This window comes from Equus przewalskii, chromosome 24 (assembly GCF_037783145.1).
Source record: "Equus przewalskii isolate Varuska chromosome 24, EquPr2, whole genome shotgun sequence".
NCBI lineage: Eukaryota > Metazoa > Chordata > Mammalia > Perissodactyla > Equidae > Equus > Equus przewalskii.
In genome coordinates, this window is record NC_091854.1 from 14,734,675 (window position 1) to 14,750,179 (window position 15,505).

Genomic DNA, 15,505 nt, shown 5'->3' on the forward strand with positions numbered 1-15,505 from the left:
TTTATATATTTTGCTAGTTTCTTTGTAAAAGTGCCCTTTTTTCTTTTTTGAGTAACATTAGCACTGAGCTAACATTCGTGCCCATCTTCCTCTACTATATCTGTGGGATGCCTGCCACAGCATGTCTTGTCAAGCAGTGCATAGGTCCACACCCAGGATCCAAACTGGTGAACCCCTGGCCACTGAGGCAGAATGTGCGAACTTAACCACTGTGCCACTGCGCTGGCCCCTGCCCTTTTTTCTTAAGAGACTTCAAGATTTAATATTTATGCTGTTCTCTTAAATGAATGCTAGATACAAGGGCAGCAACTATAGATATTTCTGTATTTTTCTCAATTTACGGTACTACTGTGATGACATCAAAGGGTTTCAATCCACAAAGCTTCAAATTCATTATAGAAATAATGAATCTTAGAAGAATAATAAAATGTATTACTCACCTTTCCAGAAACAATCTTTTCATAAATTTGAATTGGTTGATCTGCAAAGAACGGGGGGTAGCCAGCTGCCATTTCATAGATTAACACTCCTAAGGCCCACCAATCCACTGCCTTATTGTAACCCTAAAATAAACCAACACCAAATGTCAATTACTACTTAATTTACTCAGAGGAGAATGAAGTCACAGATGATTTGAAAACGATCTTCAAGCATATGAAATGTTTTAAAAAGCAGTTACGAGGCAGCTATTCAGGACAGAATAAAAAATGAACAAAATGCATCAGGTCAGATTTGAATTAAACAAAGGGGAGAATTTTCAAATATTGGAATTGGATATTAGGAAGTATTAGTAAATCTTATTCCTAAAATCATTCAGAATATTATAGACAATAAAATATCCCCTATTTAATTGGGACAATTTAGTTGTTGCTCAATAATAGGAAGGGAGTTGGACTAAATTACATCTTAAAGTCCATTCTGAGTCCATAATCTCATGAATCAGGTTGTCGAGAGCATACTTAGAAGGGTCAAAAATTTTGAAACAAAATAGTAGATACTGGACTTCATAGTAAATAGTGGAGTTGACTTCAAAATACTCTATACTGTTGGAACCAGGAGGGTGAATATAGCAGGGATAATCCTATCCATTTCACAGGATCTTATGAAAGCTAAAAGTTTAATTTGGAACCTAATAAATGTAAATATTGAAGTATATTTTACTTTAGCTATCATTTTTTTAGATTAGAGATGTTTTTGTTAGAGATGTTTTGTTTCTCATCTCTAAAAGGTATACAAGAAAGAAAACTAACTCCTGGGGTTTTGTGAGGGCTTTATCAAACGAAAGGAAGTAATGTGTATAAAAAGCATATTGCAAACCAAACATAGAATTCTAAGGTTATTTTTAACTGGGTTTTTTTTTCACATTAAGCTTACTAAAATTAAGATTTAGAAGTATTCATAAGGAAATAAAAATAAAATATTAGCATGTTTATATAAAGTTTGTTTTCAACTCTGGGCAGTGTCAACTGGCACAAAAGATTATAGAAAAAAAATACCCAACTTGATGCACAGAAATGAGCTGAGTTTTTGCCAAATCTTTTGGTCTGTCCTCAAACGTTTCCTCTACCATCACCACTCCCCATATTCCAACCTTTTGTCAAACTTTTAGCTTTACAACCTATTTTATTTTCAAATTACTAGCCAAAATATAATACTATAATATAGAGATTTTCTTTTTTTTCCTGCCTCTGTATGTTTTTTAAAAGGAAGAGACCAGTATAATAGGAATAGCACTTTGTTTTGTTAATAGAAATGGGCATCAATTTTGCTTTAGTTCTTTTAATTCAACTCATTAGCAATGTCATTCATTACAATACTTTTACTATAATCCTTTTACTAAACTTTGATTTCTACGTTTCAGATTGTGTACTAATGTTTATAATAGATATGCCAGATACTTTTAATACCCTAGGTATAAAGAATTAAAACAAACCAATAAGAAAAACTAAATTACAATAGATAAATAGGCAAAGGACATGAACTAATAATCCATACACATACACAGCAAAATACCAAATGACTATTAAGCATTAAAAATCTAATAATCAAAGACATGAGACTTAAAATAATGAGATATCTTTATTGTCTAATAAAGTAGTAATGATTTTTAAAATAAGAATACCCAGTGCTAGAGAGTGTAATGAAACAAGTACTCTCATACACTGCCTGTAGGAGTATAAAATGTTACAGTCTTTTTGGAAAGCACTTTGGCAATATGTATGGAGAGCCTTAAAAAATGTTCATACCCTTTGACCCAGTAATTCCACTTCTGAGAATCTATCCTAAAAAAATGGAAATGCGGAAAAAGCTTTCTGTACAAAGATGTTTATCACAGTTATTTATAATAGCAAAAGAAAAAAAGAAAGAACCTGAATATTTAACAATAGAAGAATGGCAAAATACTTTATTTTGCAAATAAGCCATTAGAATGAGTTTGCATGCTTATTATTATTCAAGTGAAAGAAGCTGAACACAAAATGGTAAAATTCACTATATCTCAACTATGATAACATGCATGAAAAATATATTAAAATATTTTTTTAAAAAAGGCTGCCTCTAAGTAGTGAGATTATAGGTTTTTTGGATTGTTTCTTCATATTTTTCCGCATTTTCCAAATTTTATACAATGAACATCTATTACTTTTATAATATATATACCTTTTTAAAAGTTTTGGTGCTTAATCTGTCATATTACTTGTTAAGTGTACTTACAGAAGAAATGCATTAACAGCAATGATATTTAGATTATAAAAGACTAAAAGTTGTTGGGGCTGGCCCCGTGGCCGAGTGGTTAAGTTCGCACACTCCGCTGCAGGCGGCCCAGTGTTTCGTTGGTTCGAATCCTGGGCGCGGACATGGCACCACTCATCAAACCACGCTGAGGCAGCGTCCCACATGCCACAACTAGAAGGACCCACAACGAAGAATATACAACTATGTACCAGGGGGCTTTGGGGAGAAAAAGGAAAAAAAAAAAAAAGAAAAAAATCTTTAAAAAAAAAAATTAAAAATTAAAAAAAATAAAGTTTAAAAAAAAAGCTTCTTGGTAAAAAAAAAAAAGACTAAAAGTTGTAGATGATTTAAATTATGAAAGACAATGAGAGGAAAGCTGAAAGAAATCTTTTATTTTATTCTAACACTTCTATTGGTTAGCCAGATTTCAATTATTCAGGAGTGGTTATTCAGTTTGTAAATATTGAGGCACATGTCACCCCTTTCTTTGTCCTTGCTCCTTTTTGTGCCCAGTTATTGTCAGTTTCTTCTTCCTAACTTCCTCCAGAAATGGATGGCAGTAGAAAGGAAAATAAATGAAACCATCCTTGTACACAAGATTACAAATTTCTCTCACCACATTTTCAGTGTTTGAAAAAGTAGAACTGTCTTCAATGAGACTAGAACTATTCAATTGATGCACTATTCCTATTTTTAAACTAAAATTAAAAAAAAAATAACATACATTTCTTTCATTTACGTGGTAAAGTTAAAACAAAAGAAGAAGTGACAACTTAGTACACATCATCTTTAGATTTGCCTCTTGGCGTAACCCAGAGCAAGGCTTCCCTGTCCTTCTGTTATTGGGAATAATTATGAAAAGGCTATGCTTTTGCCTTCAAACCATGGATCTTTATTTTTCTTTTCTTTTCTTTTCTTCTGTATCTATATGAGATGATGGATGTTAACTAAACCTATTGTGATATTCATTTCACAATATATGTAAATCAAGCCATCATGCTTTAAACTTATACAGTGATGTATATCAATTGTTTCCCAATAAAACTGGAAGGAAAAAACCATAGATCTAGAGGTCAAATTTATTCACATTATTTCTCTTAGATCCAGAGCTAAAATTGACAGAAGTTATGGGATTAGTGGTAGACTCTAAATAATATATTTTTTAGTAAAAATGCACAGATTTAAATTCATAATTTAGATGAAATAAAAATATAAAATTAGATCAATAAACTTTTTATAAAAGTCCACACTGATGCATGCCTTATATTTCTGCTTCTTACATAATGACATCATAGACATACCTTGCTGAGGATTATTTCTGGAGCTAAATATTCTGGAGTGCCACATAATGTCCAAGTTCTGCCTTTAACTCTTTTGGCAAACCCAAAGTCTGTGACCTATAAAAGAAAAAAAATTCTTGTGAACATTTATTATTTCACAATAAATATATTTATTGTACCGAAGTTGAAAGATAAAAATCAGGGTTAAAATTAAAACTATGGAAAAAATTAAGTCAACGTAACTGGGACTAATCCATGAAGGCCACTATTTAGTGAATGAAAGTTCAAACAACCCATGCTGGAGAGAACCTTTCCCTGACTCCAACAAAGAAACAAATGAACAACAACAAAATAAAGGTAAAAATGAATAGTTTTAATAAAAATGAAGCAATGCTAGGAGTGTTTCTTAAGTCCAGCATGTCCTCTGCTATTAATTACATCATCAGAAGTGCAGAAGTATCAACAGGAGAATCTATTAACAGCTGTGTAAAAAGGATGCTCCCACTCTATTAATAGTGGAAATGGAAAGAAAACACTGCCACCAGTCCAGTGTTGGTAGCCAGGGCTCCTTTGGCAGCAGCATTGTAATGCTAAGGAGCATGGACTCGGGCGACAGACTGTGGGTTCAAATTCTGACTCTCATACTGCATTTGTGACACTGCTGTGCCTTAGTTATACCGGCCTTAAAATGAGGATAACAATAGTACTTATACTTCATAAAGTTATCAGGATTAAAAGAGATGATCCACGTAAAACACTCAGAATAATGCACTAAATGAGAGGTCACAGATTTAGCTATTATATATTTATTTATGCAGGAGCCTGTGTTTAGTTCACAACTATAGATTATGGAAGATACAAACAGGTTCTACCCTTGATGAGATTTTTGGTTCTCTGTAATAATGGCAGAACTACAAGCTCAATTTAAGCTATTAGGAAGAAGTAATTGCCTTCCTCAAAGAAAAATCCAATATTGGTAGTTGGGGTTAAATAAATACAACTTCTTACCTAGTATTTTCTCAAATATATTATACATAATGCATTCAAGTCATACCTGGATATAACCTTGGTGGTCAATTAAGAGATTTTCAGGTTTTAGATCTCTGTAGATGAGGTCTAGTGAATGGAGGTACTCGAATGTTAGCACTATCTGAGCTGCATAGAACCGTGCATGGGGTTCACTACAAAGAAACAAAACATTGATTTTCTGTAAAATGGGTTAACACACAGTAATTAGTAGATTATACAAAAAATTTAATATGAGGTAGATGTATTTTGGGAGCAAAAAGTATTTTTTCTTTTAAACGTATGTAAAAAATCTGGTTAGTTTCCAAATATTTACTAAATCTCGAAATCGTTTTCAAACAAAGCTTTGATATGCTTAGGGGGCAGCATATGTTGAAGAAAAACATAACTCTAAAATAGTCATCTTATTTTAAGCTATTATTGCCCATATTAGAAGATATTGGTTTTTTATAATTGTTTCTGATCTCGAGACTGACCCAAATGTGCCAGTTAGATTGTCTGTCAGGCCACTGCTACTGTTGATAGACTCCATCTACCTTTCTCACAAATTTCAAGTGCTTAAAGAATTTCACTACACAGAAGCTATTTAACTGTATTAATCTGCAAATTTAATGCCATTTTACCCAGGCTATTCCTATTATAAAAATTATATATGCTCATTATAGAAAAAGTATCACAAAATATTGATGAAGAATAAAGAATTGCCATAATCCCATCCAGAAACCATGTATACAACCCTGGTGTGTGAATTTCCAAATCTAGTATGCATGCCTACAGACACACACAAACATAGGTATAATCTATAGATTTGTGTAAACATGTACAGTTCTTGCATGCACAGGTTAGATCAAATGATAGATCAGTGTAATTTTGATGCCATATTCTGAGTATTACTCCAAAGGATGTAATGATTTTCTAATTTGAGTTTCCATTTCATCTTCCATTATATATACTGAATTTTGCTAATCTGCCTGACAAATTGCAATGACTTTCAGATTTATGTCCTCAATGAACAACATTGACTATGAATAGAATTTCCCTCAAGATGGTTGGAATGAGTTTGATCTGATAGCACCAGAAATAGAAATTCCAAAAAAGATTATATATGCTGCTCTTTTTGCTTATTATTATTTCCTAGATCCTAGTCTGATACATATCAGGTATTCAGTAGCTATTTGTTGAATGAATGAATATGTAAAGAAAACTACTTTTGGGGGGCAATATTTTATAATACCCTGAGTTTCAGCCACCTCCCAAAACTGTAAAATCTATATCATATATCCTATGACAAGGAATGAAGGCAACATTGTAAGGGAAGACTGGAAGCGTCATCCTGGTCACTGAAACATTTATCCCTAACCTTGGAAACGTTTGACCTGGGAGGTCTCTTCCTATTTTCTCCATGCATCTGTAAATATAGGATACACTTAGCATCTGATACTTATAAATAAATATAAACTTATCGTAATGTATATAAATATAAATTTATTATCATAAATATAAGATGCACTCAACATTTTATATTTATTTCCACATTCTGGTGTTTGATTGGAGAAACACAAACATTACATAGATCTATGATCAAACTGTTGAAAAGTGTGAGAAAATATTCCATAGGAGGATTTGATGCTGCAGCAGCTTTAAGTCTAGACAGTTGCTGTTTAAGTAGAGAATCATAACGACGCCACTGATTTTGATTAAACCCATGCTCAACAATAACAGTATTCTTGCTGCCTCAAAGTTTCTAAGATGAGAGTTAGCAACCTTTCAAGCATACATGTAGTATGTGTGAAAGGTCATAAAAGACAGTGTCTCTGTGAGTTATTTCCATCAACTTGCTTTCCTCCTACTACCACGTCAACAGAAATAAGAGTGGGGGAGTTGCAAAGGAAAGAAGTTAGTAATTATAGAAAATGGACAAAACACCTTTTGAAGACGGGTTTAGGTGTGGTAATTCATTGTAAAACTTTGAATTATCACAGGGCAATACGAGGATCCCGGGCATGCTTGGACAAGGGGTGGCAGGAAAGAGGACAAGAGGAGGTGAAAGAATATCATTAAAGATAAACAGAAGTTACTTTGCATTAGCACAGTGCCTGACACATAATAGGTGCCCTATACATATTAGGTGAATAAATGAATTTTGGCTTAAGGCCTGAGGTTAACCAAAATAACTCTAATGTTGGCCCATTACTGAATACCATTTCCTGATAATCCAAGTCTATCATCTTTTTATGAATCAAATTACCATCATCGGTCCGGTTTCAACTCATACTTATGTTTTAATCATGCCAATGTATAATGTACTGAATGAAGCTGGAACTGCTCTTGATTTCAGCTTCATTCTACTAATGATTATTAATGAACAGTAGCAGCTTACAGGCTATTACACACAGGTAAGGCTAACAATCTATAACCTATTTCCATCGCTGTGTGACCTTATTAGTAATAACCTCAAGATAAGGTACAAACTGTTTTTGAATTACGTACATATTTTTAAAACTCAACATAGCAACAGCTTTAAGGAAAATCAAATTTGTGCAAAACAAACTTTCATAATCTCATCCCTACGATACATTATCTTTTCTATATATTCCTTTCTTATCTTCATCCTTACACAAACCTCTTCCCCAGAGTTGTATTATTAATGCTTCTTCAATAAATACTGGTATATTTAAATTTAATTAACTTTTGCATTATCTGGAAATTTTTCAAATTATGGACCCTCACAATACCTACCAATGGTAAAATATTTACATTGGTATCATGGTGCTTTTATTTGACTTTTAAAACTCAGTATGGTGTGGCCTCATTAATATTTCCATGTAATTCTTCATATAGCTAAAATATTACTAAATTAAATAAAATAAATTTTTAGCACTGACAAAAACTTGAAAAATTGGATTAAAACAAACACAGCATACAAAGATGTGAGAAGGGTAAAGTGTTAGTTACCTGAACCTTCCAATTCTTCTTAAATGTGAAAACATTTCACCCCCGGGGACATATTCCATAACCATGTATAAATTAGAATTATCCTATGAACAAATAAAAAGGATAAATTAAAGTTATGAAATTTAGATTATTTCAAGAAAATATTTTAAGAAAATACCATGTTCAAGTAGAACAAGACAAATATAAAAATCTATCTGACAGATTACTAACTGCTCTAACTTTTCTACACTGAGGCACTCATTCTTTTCCCCCTAGTGTTCTTGCCACAGATTAATCTGGGATTGTTGCTGTTCCTACTCTTGCAGGGAACAGTTAACTCCTGAACAATTAAACACTTCAGCAATGACTTGATGCTCCAGTTTATGCAAAGGAATAACAAAGTTACAAAAATATGAAAAAGTTACTCAGAATATTTACATTTTATGTATTAAATTAGGTCATAGAGATTGACGATTTTTAACATCATCCTAAATCAAAAGAAAAAGGTTAAAATATTTCATATAGCTCAATATTGCAGAGAGATGAAAGTATTACTCCAAAGAGCTAAAAAGCTGCCAACTTAAAGAACAAATCTTGTGCAACTTTATGAGACACTTGAGCAGAGGGCCAAAGACCGTTCTGCCTCATATAAATGAAAAGACTAGAGCAAAAATTACTAAATAAAAGAAGATGGTGAGATTGTGGCAAACAAGGTTCAAGAGAAGAAAAAGGTATGTGGGTGTATTCATGTGCATGAGTATAAGAATTGCTTAATAAGATATCACTATGGATTCTGATAAATTGAAATATTTGCATTTATCTCATGAAAAATTACAAATTACCTTTAACAATTTTCCTTTTCAAATGTTACCTAAATTTATAAGCTCAATAGGATTTAATTACATAAAATCTAAATATATTACTTTTTTGTTTATTCATATTCTCCATGTTTATCATCTGGTTTAGAATTCTATTCCAGCTTCATATTTAAAAAGTATATAAGGTTGAAAATATTTTATTTGGATATCAGTAAAATTTACCTTAAAAGAATACTCCAGTCGAACAAGAAAAGGAAAATTCACTGCCTGTAATATTCTTTTCTCATTCAAAGTATGCTCTATTTGCTTCAGTTTAACAACCTGTAATTGAAAGACAAATATATTTAATGTATTTGAACAAAATTTAGAAGCTACTAGAGTTTTAAAAGAAAAAATAAAATGTTTTTCATATAATAATGAACTTGGATGAGCAAAATCGCTAGAGTTGGATAAGGATGATAATAGTTAGTACCAACTAAGCTTATCAGATTCAAATGAAAAACCTAATAGAGGATTTAAAACTTGGTCTTAAGAAGGTCAACTATGATTTTCAATCAAGAAGCAAGAACTAAGAAGAAACAGACTCATCATAAATTACTTTAAAAATTAATATATGAAAATACTTAGTTCCTAACAACTTATAGTCCACTAAAGGAGCTGGGACAAATTGCTGCAATAAGTAGGTATTGATCTTAAATCTTCAGAAGATCAAAAAGGAAATCAAGGATTGAGGAAAAGCCAATAATTGAAAAACAGTGGGTAGGAATGAACAATCTGTTCATTTCATAATACCTAAATAAATACAAGAACAAATCCTAAAAATTCAATTTATACAGACACAAAAGAGAACACACAAAATATTGGCAAAAAACAACTATGTCTTTATAACAAACAGGTCATTTAGGATTAATCAAGCTTTTTCTGGATTGTCTACTCAATCAAGTACAATAGCAGGAGAAAGCAACTTAGCATGACTTCATAAAGGCTGTGATTCTATTGTTAATTTAAGAAAAGGTGACCTTAGGGAGATATAAATAATTGTCTTGTATATGTGTAAATCATTAGAAGGTGGCATTCTTTCTTATTGTCTATGTGGGGTAGTCACAGAATTCGAGAAGTTCAACATGAATAAAATGGTAATTAAAGATACCATTCAGTTATTAGCATATAAAATTACAGTATAAAAATAATGCTGGGGTTGGCCTGGTGCTGTAGTGTTGTTAAGTTCCTGCACTCCGCTTCAGTGGCCTGGAGTTCACAGGTTCAGAGCCCAGGTGCGGACCTAGCACCGCTTGTCAAGACACACTGTGGCAGCATCCCACATAAAACAGAGGAAGACTGCCACAGGTGTTAGCTCAGCAACAGTCTTCCTCAAGCAAAAAGAGGAAGATTGGCAACAGATGTTAGCTCAGGGTCAATCTTCCTCACAAACAAAAAAATAAAACAAAAAATAATGCTGAGCAAAGAATAATTGACTAAGAATCAGAAGATCTGTATTCTAGTCTAGACCTTCTATTCAACCAGTTTTGTGACTTTGGAGATGTTGTTTCAATTTAGGATTTCAGTTTTTTTTAATCTGTAACATGAAATTGTTGGATCACTACTGTCTACATTCTAACGAGTTACAGAACCAATTAGTCCATAAATTATATAACATTAGCTGGAGAATTACTGCTGCTTGTGTTTACTTTTTAAAAAATAGACTATTTTTAGCAGTTTCAGGTTCACAGTAGAGTTGAGTGGAAGATACAGAGATTTCCCATATACCTCCTGCCCCAACACATGCATGGACTCCCTTGTTATCAACATTCCCTGCCAGAGTGGTACATTTGTTACAATCAATGAACTTACACTGACACACCATTATCACTTAGAGTCCATAGTTTGCATTAGGGTTGACTCTTGGTGGTGTACATTCTGTGGGTTTGAACAAATATATAAAGACATGACCCACCATTATAATATCAGAGTAGTCTCACTGTCCTAAAAATCCTCTGTGCTCCACTTATTCATCCCTCCCTCCCCACAACCCCAGGCAACCACTGATTTTTTTACCCTCTCCATAGTTTTGCCTTTTCCAGAATGTCAAATAGTTGGAATCACACAGTATGTAGCTTTTTCAGATTGGCTTTTTTCACTTAGTAATATGCATTTAAGTTTCCTCCATGTCTTTTCATGGCTTAGTAGCTCATTTCTTTTTAGTGCTGAATAATATTCCATTGTCTGGATGTACCACAGTATTTACTTTTGCATATTATGATATAGCAGGCTTTTAGTTAGGCATAGACAATGTGTTACCTTGTGAAATAAGTAATGAAAACTGCAAGAGAGAGGCTTTGTGCATTATAGCCCTAAGCCAACCGTGTGTGGGGGGTATAATAATTAAAAATAGAAATGAATTCAAGATATATGAACAGGCAAAGCAAATATGCTTAGTTAATTTTTAAATTAATTTAAAATTAATTAAAATCTAATTTACTTTCCAATGTGTATATCTGCTACATATAAGGCATAATAATAAGTACAATAGAGATGAAGATAAGAAAGTGTCTGCCTTCATGCTGCGTAAAATCTATTTGGAAGTATGATGTATGAATATGTGACTAGCAATATGTGAATAATTGCCAAGTGAGAGTTATGATGTCATAAGTGTTCAGAGGAGAAAATGTTTAAATTAGGCTTAATACTTAAATCTTTCTGAGGCTCAGATTCTTCACCTATAAAATGCTGATAATAATAATAGCTACACTTTAGAACTATGTGGCACTAGGCCCGTCAAGTGATTAACATAGTGCCTGGCACAAAGTAAAAGCTCAAAACACTGTCAATTGTTATTATAATCTATTTAAAAAGGTGAGAGCTCAGCTGAGTCTTAAAGATGTGTAGATAACAAGGGTTAGAAAATTACAGAGAAGACTACGCAGTCAAGGTTAATATAAAGAACCATTATCTGAAGAGGAAAAATATACCAAGGTAAGTCTGAGCGCTAGTTCCATTTGGCTACAGCTTAGGACAGTGCTTTTCAAAATTTGGTAATGAAGTACTCCTAAATAGCAGAGAAAAATTAACAACTACCCCTGGGGGTGTAGTCCATATTTTATTTTCAAAATTCATATAAAATTTATATTTACTTCTTAATATTTCTGTTGGTTTACATACACATATTTAAAAGCACTTATAAATGATTGCATATTAGCTGATTTTTTTTTTAACCAACCATTTGAGGAGTTATTAATAAGGAAGATAGGCCATGTATTATCACACACTCCCCTGACCCACCCAGCATAGCACTATATACACCTGTGGGTCAAGTTTCACTCAGAAAAGTAGAGAATAGAGGATACACAGGGAATTGTGTGAGATAAGACTACAGTGGAGTTTGGAAGAAATTTATGAAGGGTTTGAGAGTAGGCTGCAGAGTTCTTACTTCATGAATAAACATGAGGAAGCTTTTTAAGGGAGTGAGTGAAATGATATGATATGACAAGAAACTTCGTTGGCAGTGAGGAGGCTGAATTAGGAGAAAGTGAAAAGTCTGAGGTTGTGGAAAATAATTAAGATGTTATTGTGAAAGCCCATTTGACATAAATGAGAAATCAAATTAGGTGGTGGGAGAAACGCTCTGAGGGGTCACAATACATTTTAAAGGAAAAACGAGTATGGGCACAGAAATCAGGTAAACCTGGGTCAATTCTTGATTCATCTTACCAGGTGTCTGACTTTGGAAAAATTATTTCAATAGAGAGGTTATTGGCTTCAAAGGGGATTAATGTCACACAAAGTTGTGGTGAAGATTCACTGATACAATAAATACAAAGTGCCTAGCGATGCTTGACACAGAGAGTGGAATAAAGAAATGTGATTGCCTTAATTTTTTTCACTTTCTTTAGTCTACCAAGGGTTAAAAGTTCCAGACGTTATCAGTTATTTAATCCTTAGTGTATACGTGTTTCCTCAGCTAGACAGCAAAATTCTTAATGATAGAGAACATGTCTTATTGATTATACCAATCTCTGACCTTTCTTTTCCTACCTTCCCTTTCCTCCACTAACCAAGAAGTGTACTTGGTATATACAAGGTGCTCTGCAAATGTATACAGTTGAATCAAACTAAATGGAATTCAGTTTTTGTTTCTTTTCAGCCTGATTCTCACCCAGTACCTCAATAAGGAAGAATGTGAAATAGCCTAAAACTTGCTTTGGAGGTTAATAATGAAAGAGGTTATCTGGTATACCTCGTTATTACTAGTGATTTCCTTAATTTCTGCAGTGGTTTTCTTCCCCTCACCCCAAACGCTATAAGATAGGAGAAGCCAAAAAGAGTTAATTGAAAGATTTGTGACTTTATTAACAGAAAAGAAGGTTATTATGGAGTGTTATTTTATTACTTAGCTTTAGCAAATTAAAGCAAATAAACTTGAAAAAATTTAGAACATAAATTCTTTGTCTGGGGGCTGGCCCCGTGGCTGAGTGGTTAAGTTCATGTGCTCCGCTTTGGTGGCCCAGGGTCTCGCCACTTGGGATCCTGGGCACGGACATGGCACTGCTCATCAAGCCATGCTGAGGTGGCGTCCCACATAGCATAAATAGAAGGACCTACAACTAGAATATGTGACTACGTATTGGGGGCTTTGGGGAGAAGAGAAGAAGGAAAAAAAACTTTGTCCGAATTATGAATAGATCCACAACATTGCCATAGAGGAAATGACTTAAAATGGCAGCTATTCTTCAGGGAAATACTCTTTTGTCATAATTTATCCATGAGGTAACCTTCCCAGTAACTTATTTAACAAGGCACTGTCTTACCAAAAAAGGAATTAAAAACTTCTTTCCTAAATACTTTAAAGCATAAAATGGCATATTTTGTAATCCTTTTAGTATTTTATGACTAAAGCACGTTCTATTAATTCCTTAAGAAAGATAACATAAAATATCAGAGGTTTCGAGATAATAACATTTTAATGACAGGTTTAATCAAAAATATAAATTTGAAGCATTTTGTTGTTGTTGTACTACCAACACAAGTATACAAGCCACTTAACCTCTCTGAGACTCATTACCTCATCTAGAAAATTATGGAAAGAAGTAGTTGATCTCTAACAGCTCCATGCTCAGATTGTACAAATTAGGTATGCAGAGCTCAAGGGTAAGCTGAAGGCTGGATAAGTGTACACAGGGAGAGGGTATGGAACAATGAAATGAGAAGTGGAGATCATCCAGTGATTGGGACTGGCATTCTTTAAAGAGTAGACAGAAGGAAAAAGATAAAACAAAACAGGAAAAGGCTCATAAAAACAAGAGCCCAGAGAGGCAGGAGCATAATCCAAAGAACATGAGGATGCAGAAGGCCAGGAACGAGACAGTTTCAAGGGAATGGTCAGCACAGCCATAGGCTCCAATAAAGTCACATAAGATGAGCAAAAAGAATCCACTGAACTTGATGATTAGGCCACTGGATTGGTGACCCTTGCCAGAGCCATTTCAATAGAGCAGCAAGAGGTTGGAGATGAACAAGGAGGCAGCTAAACTGAGGGCTGAAGAATGAATCGGAAGTGAGTTAGTGGACAGAGTGACTGTTTTTCAAGAAGCACAGTTAGAAAAGATATGTGAGGGGCTGGCCTGGTGGCACAGTGGTTAAGTGTGCATGTTCTGCTTAGGCGGCCTGGGGTTTGCAGGTTCGGATTCTGGGTGTAGACATGGCACTGCGTGGCAGGCCATGCTGTGGTAGGCGTCCCACATGTAAGCAGAGGAAGATGGGCACAGATGTTAGCTCAGGGCCAATCTTCCTCAGAAAAAATAGGAGGATTGGCAGATGTTAGCTCAGGGCTAATCTTCCTTGGGAAAAAAAAAAACAAAACAAAAAGGTATGTGAAAGAAGGCAGTAGACAAAGACGCACAACCAATGTGTGTATAGGTGTATTTAATTTTAGAGAGACTTAAGCCATTACTCCTTTTCATGTTAGAGGTTAGTTTTGGTTTTTGTTTTAAAGTAGAGGTTGGATTGGAACCTCTGACCAGTGTAATGCTGGGTTGTCAGTATGGTAGCTACTAGCCTCGTCTGGTTATTTAACACTTGAAATGTGGCTAATCCAAATGGAGATGTACTGTACACGTAAAACATACATCAGATTTTGAAGACTTGGTATGAAAAAAGAAGGTAAAATATCTCAGTAATTTTTATATTAATCACATGTTGCAGTAATATTTTAGATACATTGGGCTAAATAAAATCTACTATTAAAATTAATTTCATCTATTTCTTCTTACTTTTTTTAATGTGGCTACTCGAAAATGTGAAATTATATATGTGGCTCACAACATACTTCTGTTGGACAGCATTAGTCTGGCCACTATCTGTAACCCCGACTACCAGTTTAGTACCGATCTACATCCCAGTAAGCCAAAATGTCATTCTTGGGAACATAATATCTATAAGATAATAAATCAAGATTTGCCATTTTTCTTTTACTTTCCCTCAACTGTACGTGATTACTAGGAAAACAGAAGCTTAGTATTTAAAGCATGAATAATTCAGACACCTTGATTCATAGATACACTAATATGTGACAAATACTTAACATTTGCTTTTTATTTTAATTAATTTTTTATCAAGATATAATTGACATATAACAATACATTAATTTCCGGTATACAGCATAATGATTTGATATTTTTTATAGTATGTAGGTTTTCACATTTTTCCCTGCTTTAACTG

The 15,505-nt window shown here is 33.7% G+C and overlaps 1 protein-coding gene across 8 annotated transcripts in view; it reads right to left on the bottom strand.

The window, feature by feature from the left end:
- PRKACB (protein kinase cAMP-activated catalytic subunit beta) overlaps window positions 1–15,505 on the bottom strand; it is a 131,786-nt gene that overhangs the window by 20,434 nt on the left and 95,847 nt on the right. For all 8 annotated transcript variants that reach the window (XM_070592121.1, XM_070592119.1, XM_008529700.2 and 5 more), the window contains 5 exons: window positions 9,014–9,112; window positions 7,995–8,077; window positions 5,068–5,194; window positions 4,035–4,130; window positions 441–563 (listed from right to left, as the gene is read on the bottom strand). In XM_070592121.1, the coding sequence (XP_070448222.1) occupies window positions 441–563; window positions 4,035–4,130; window positions 5,068–5,194; window positions 7,995–8,077; window positions 9,014–9,112 (528 nt within the window). The remainder of the gene's footprint in view (window positions 1–440; window positions 564–4,034; window positions 4,131–5,067; window positions 5,195–7,994; window positions 8,078–9,013; window positions 9,113–15,505) is intronic.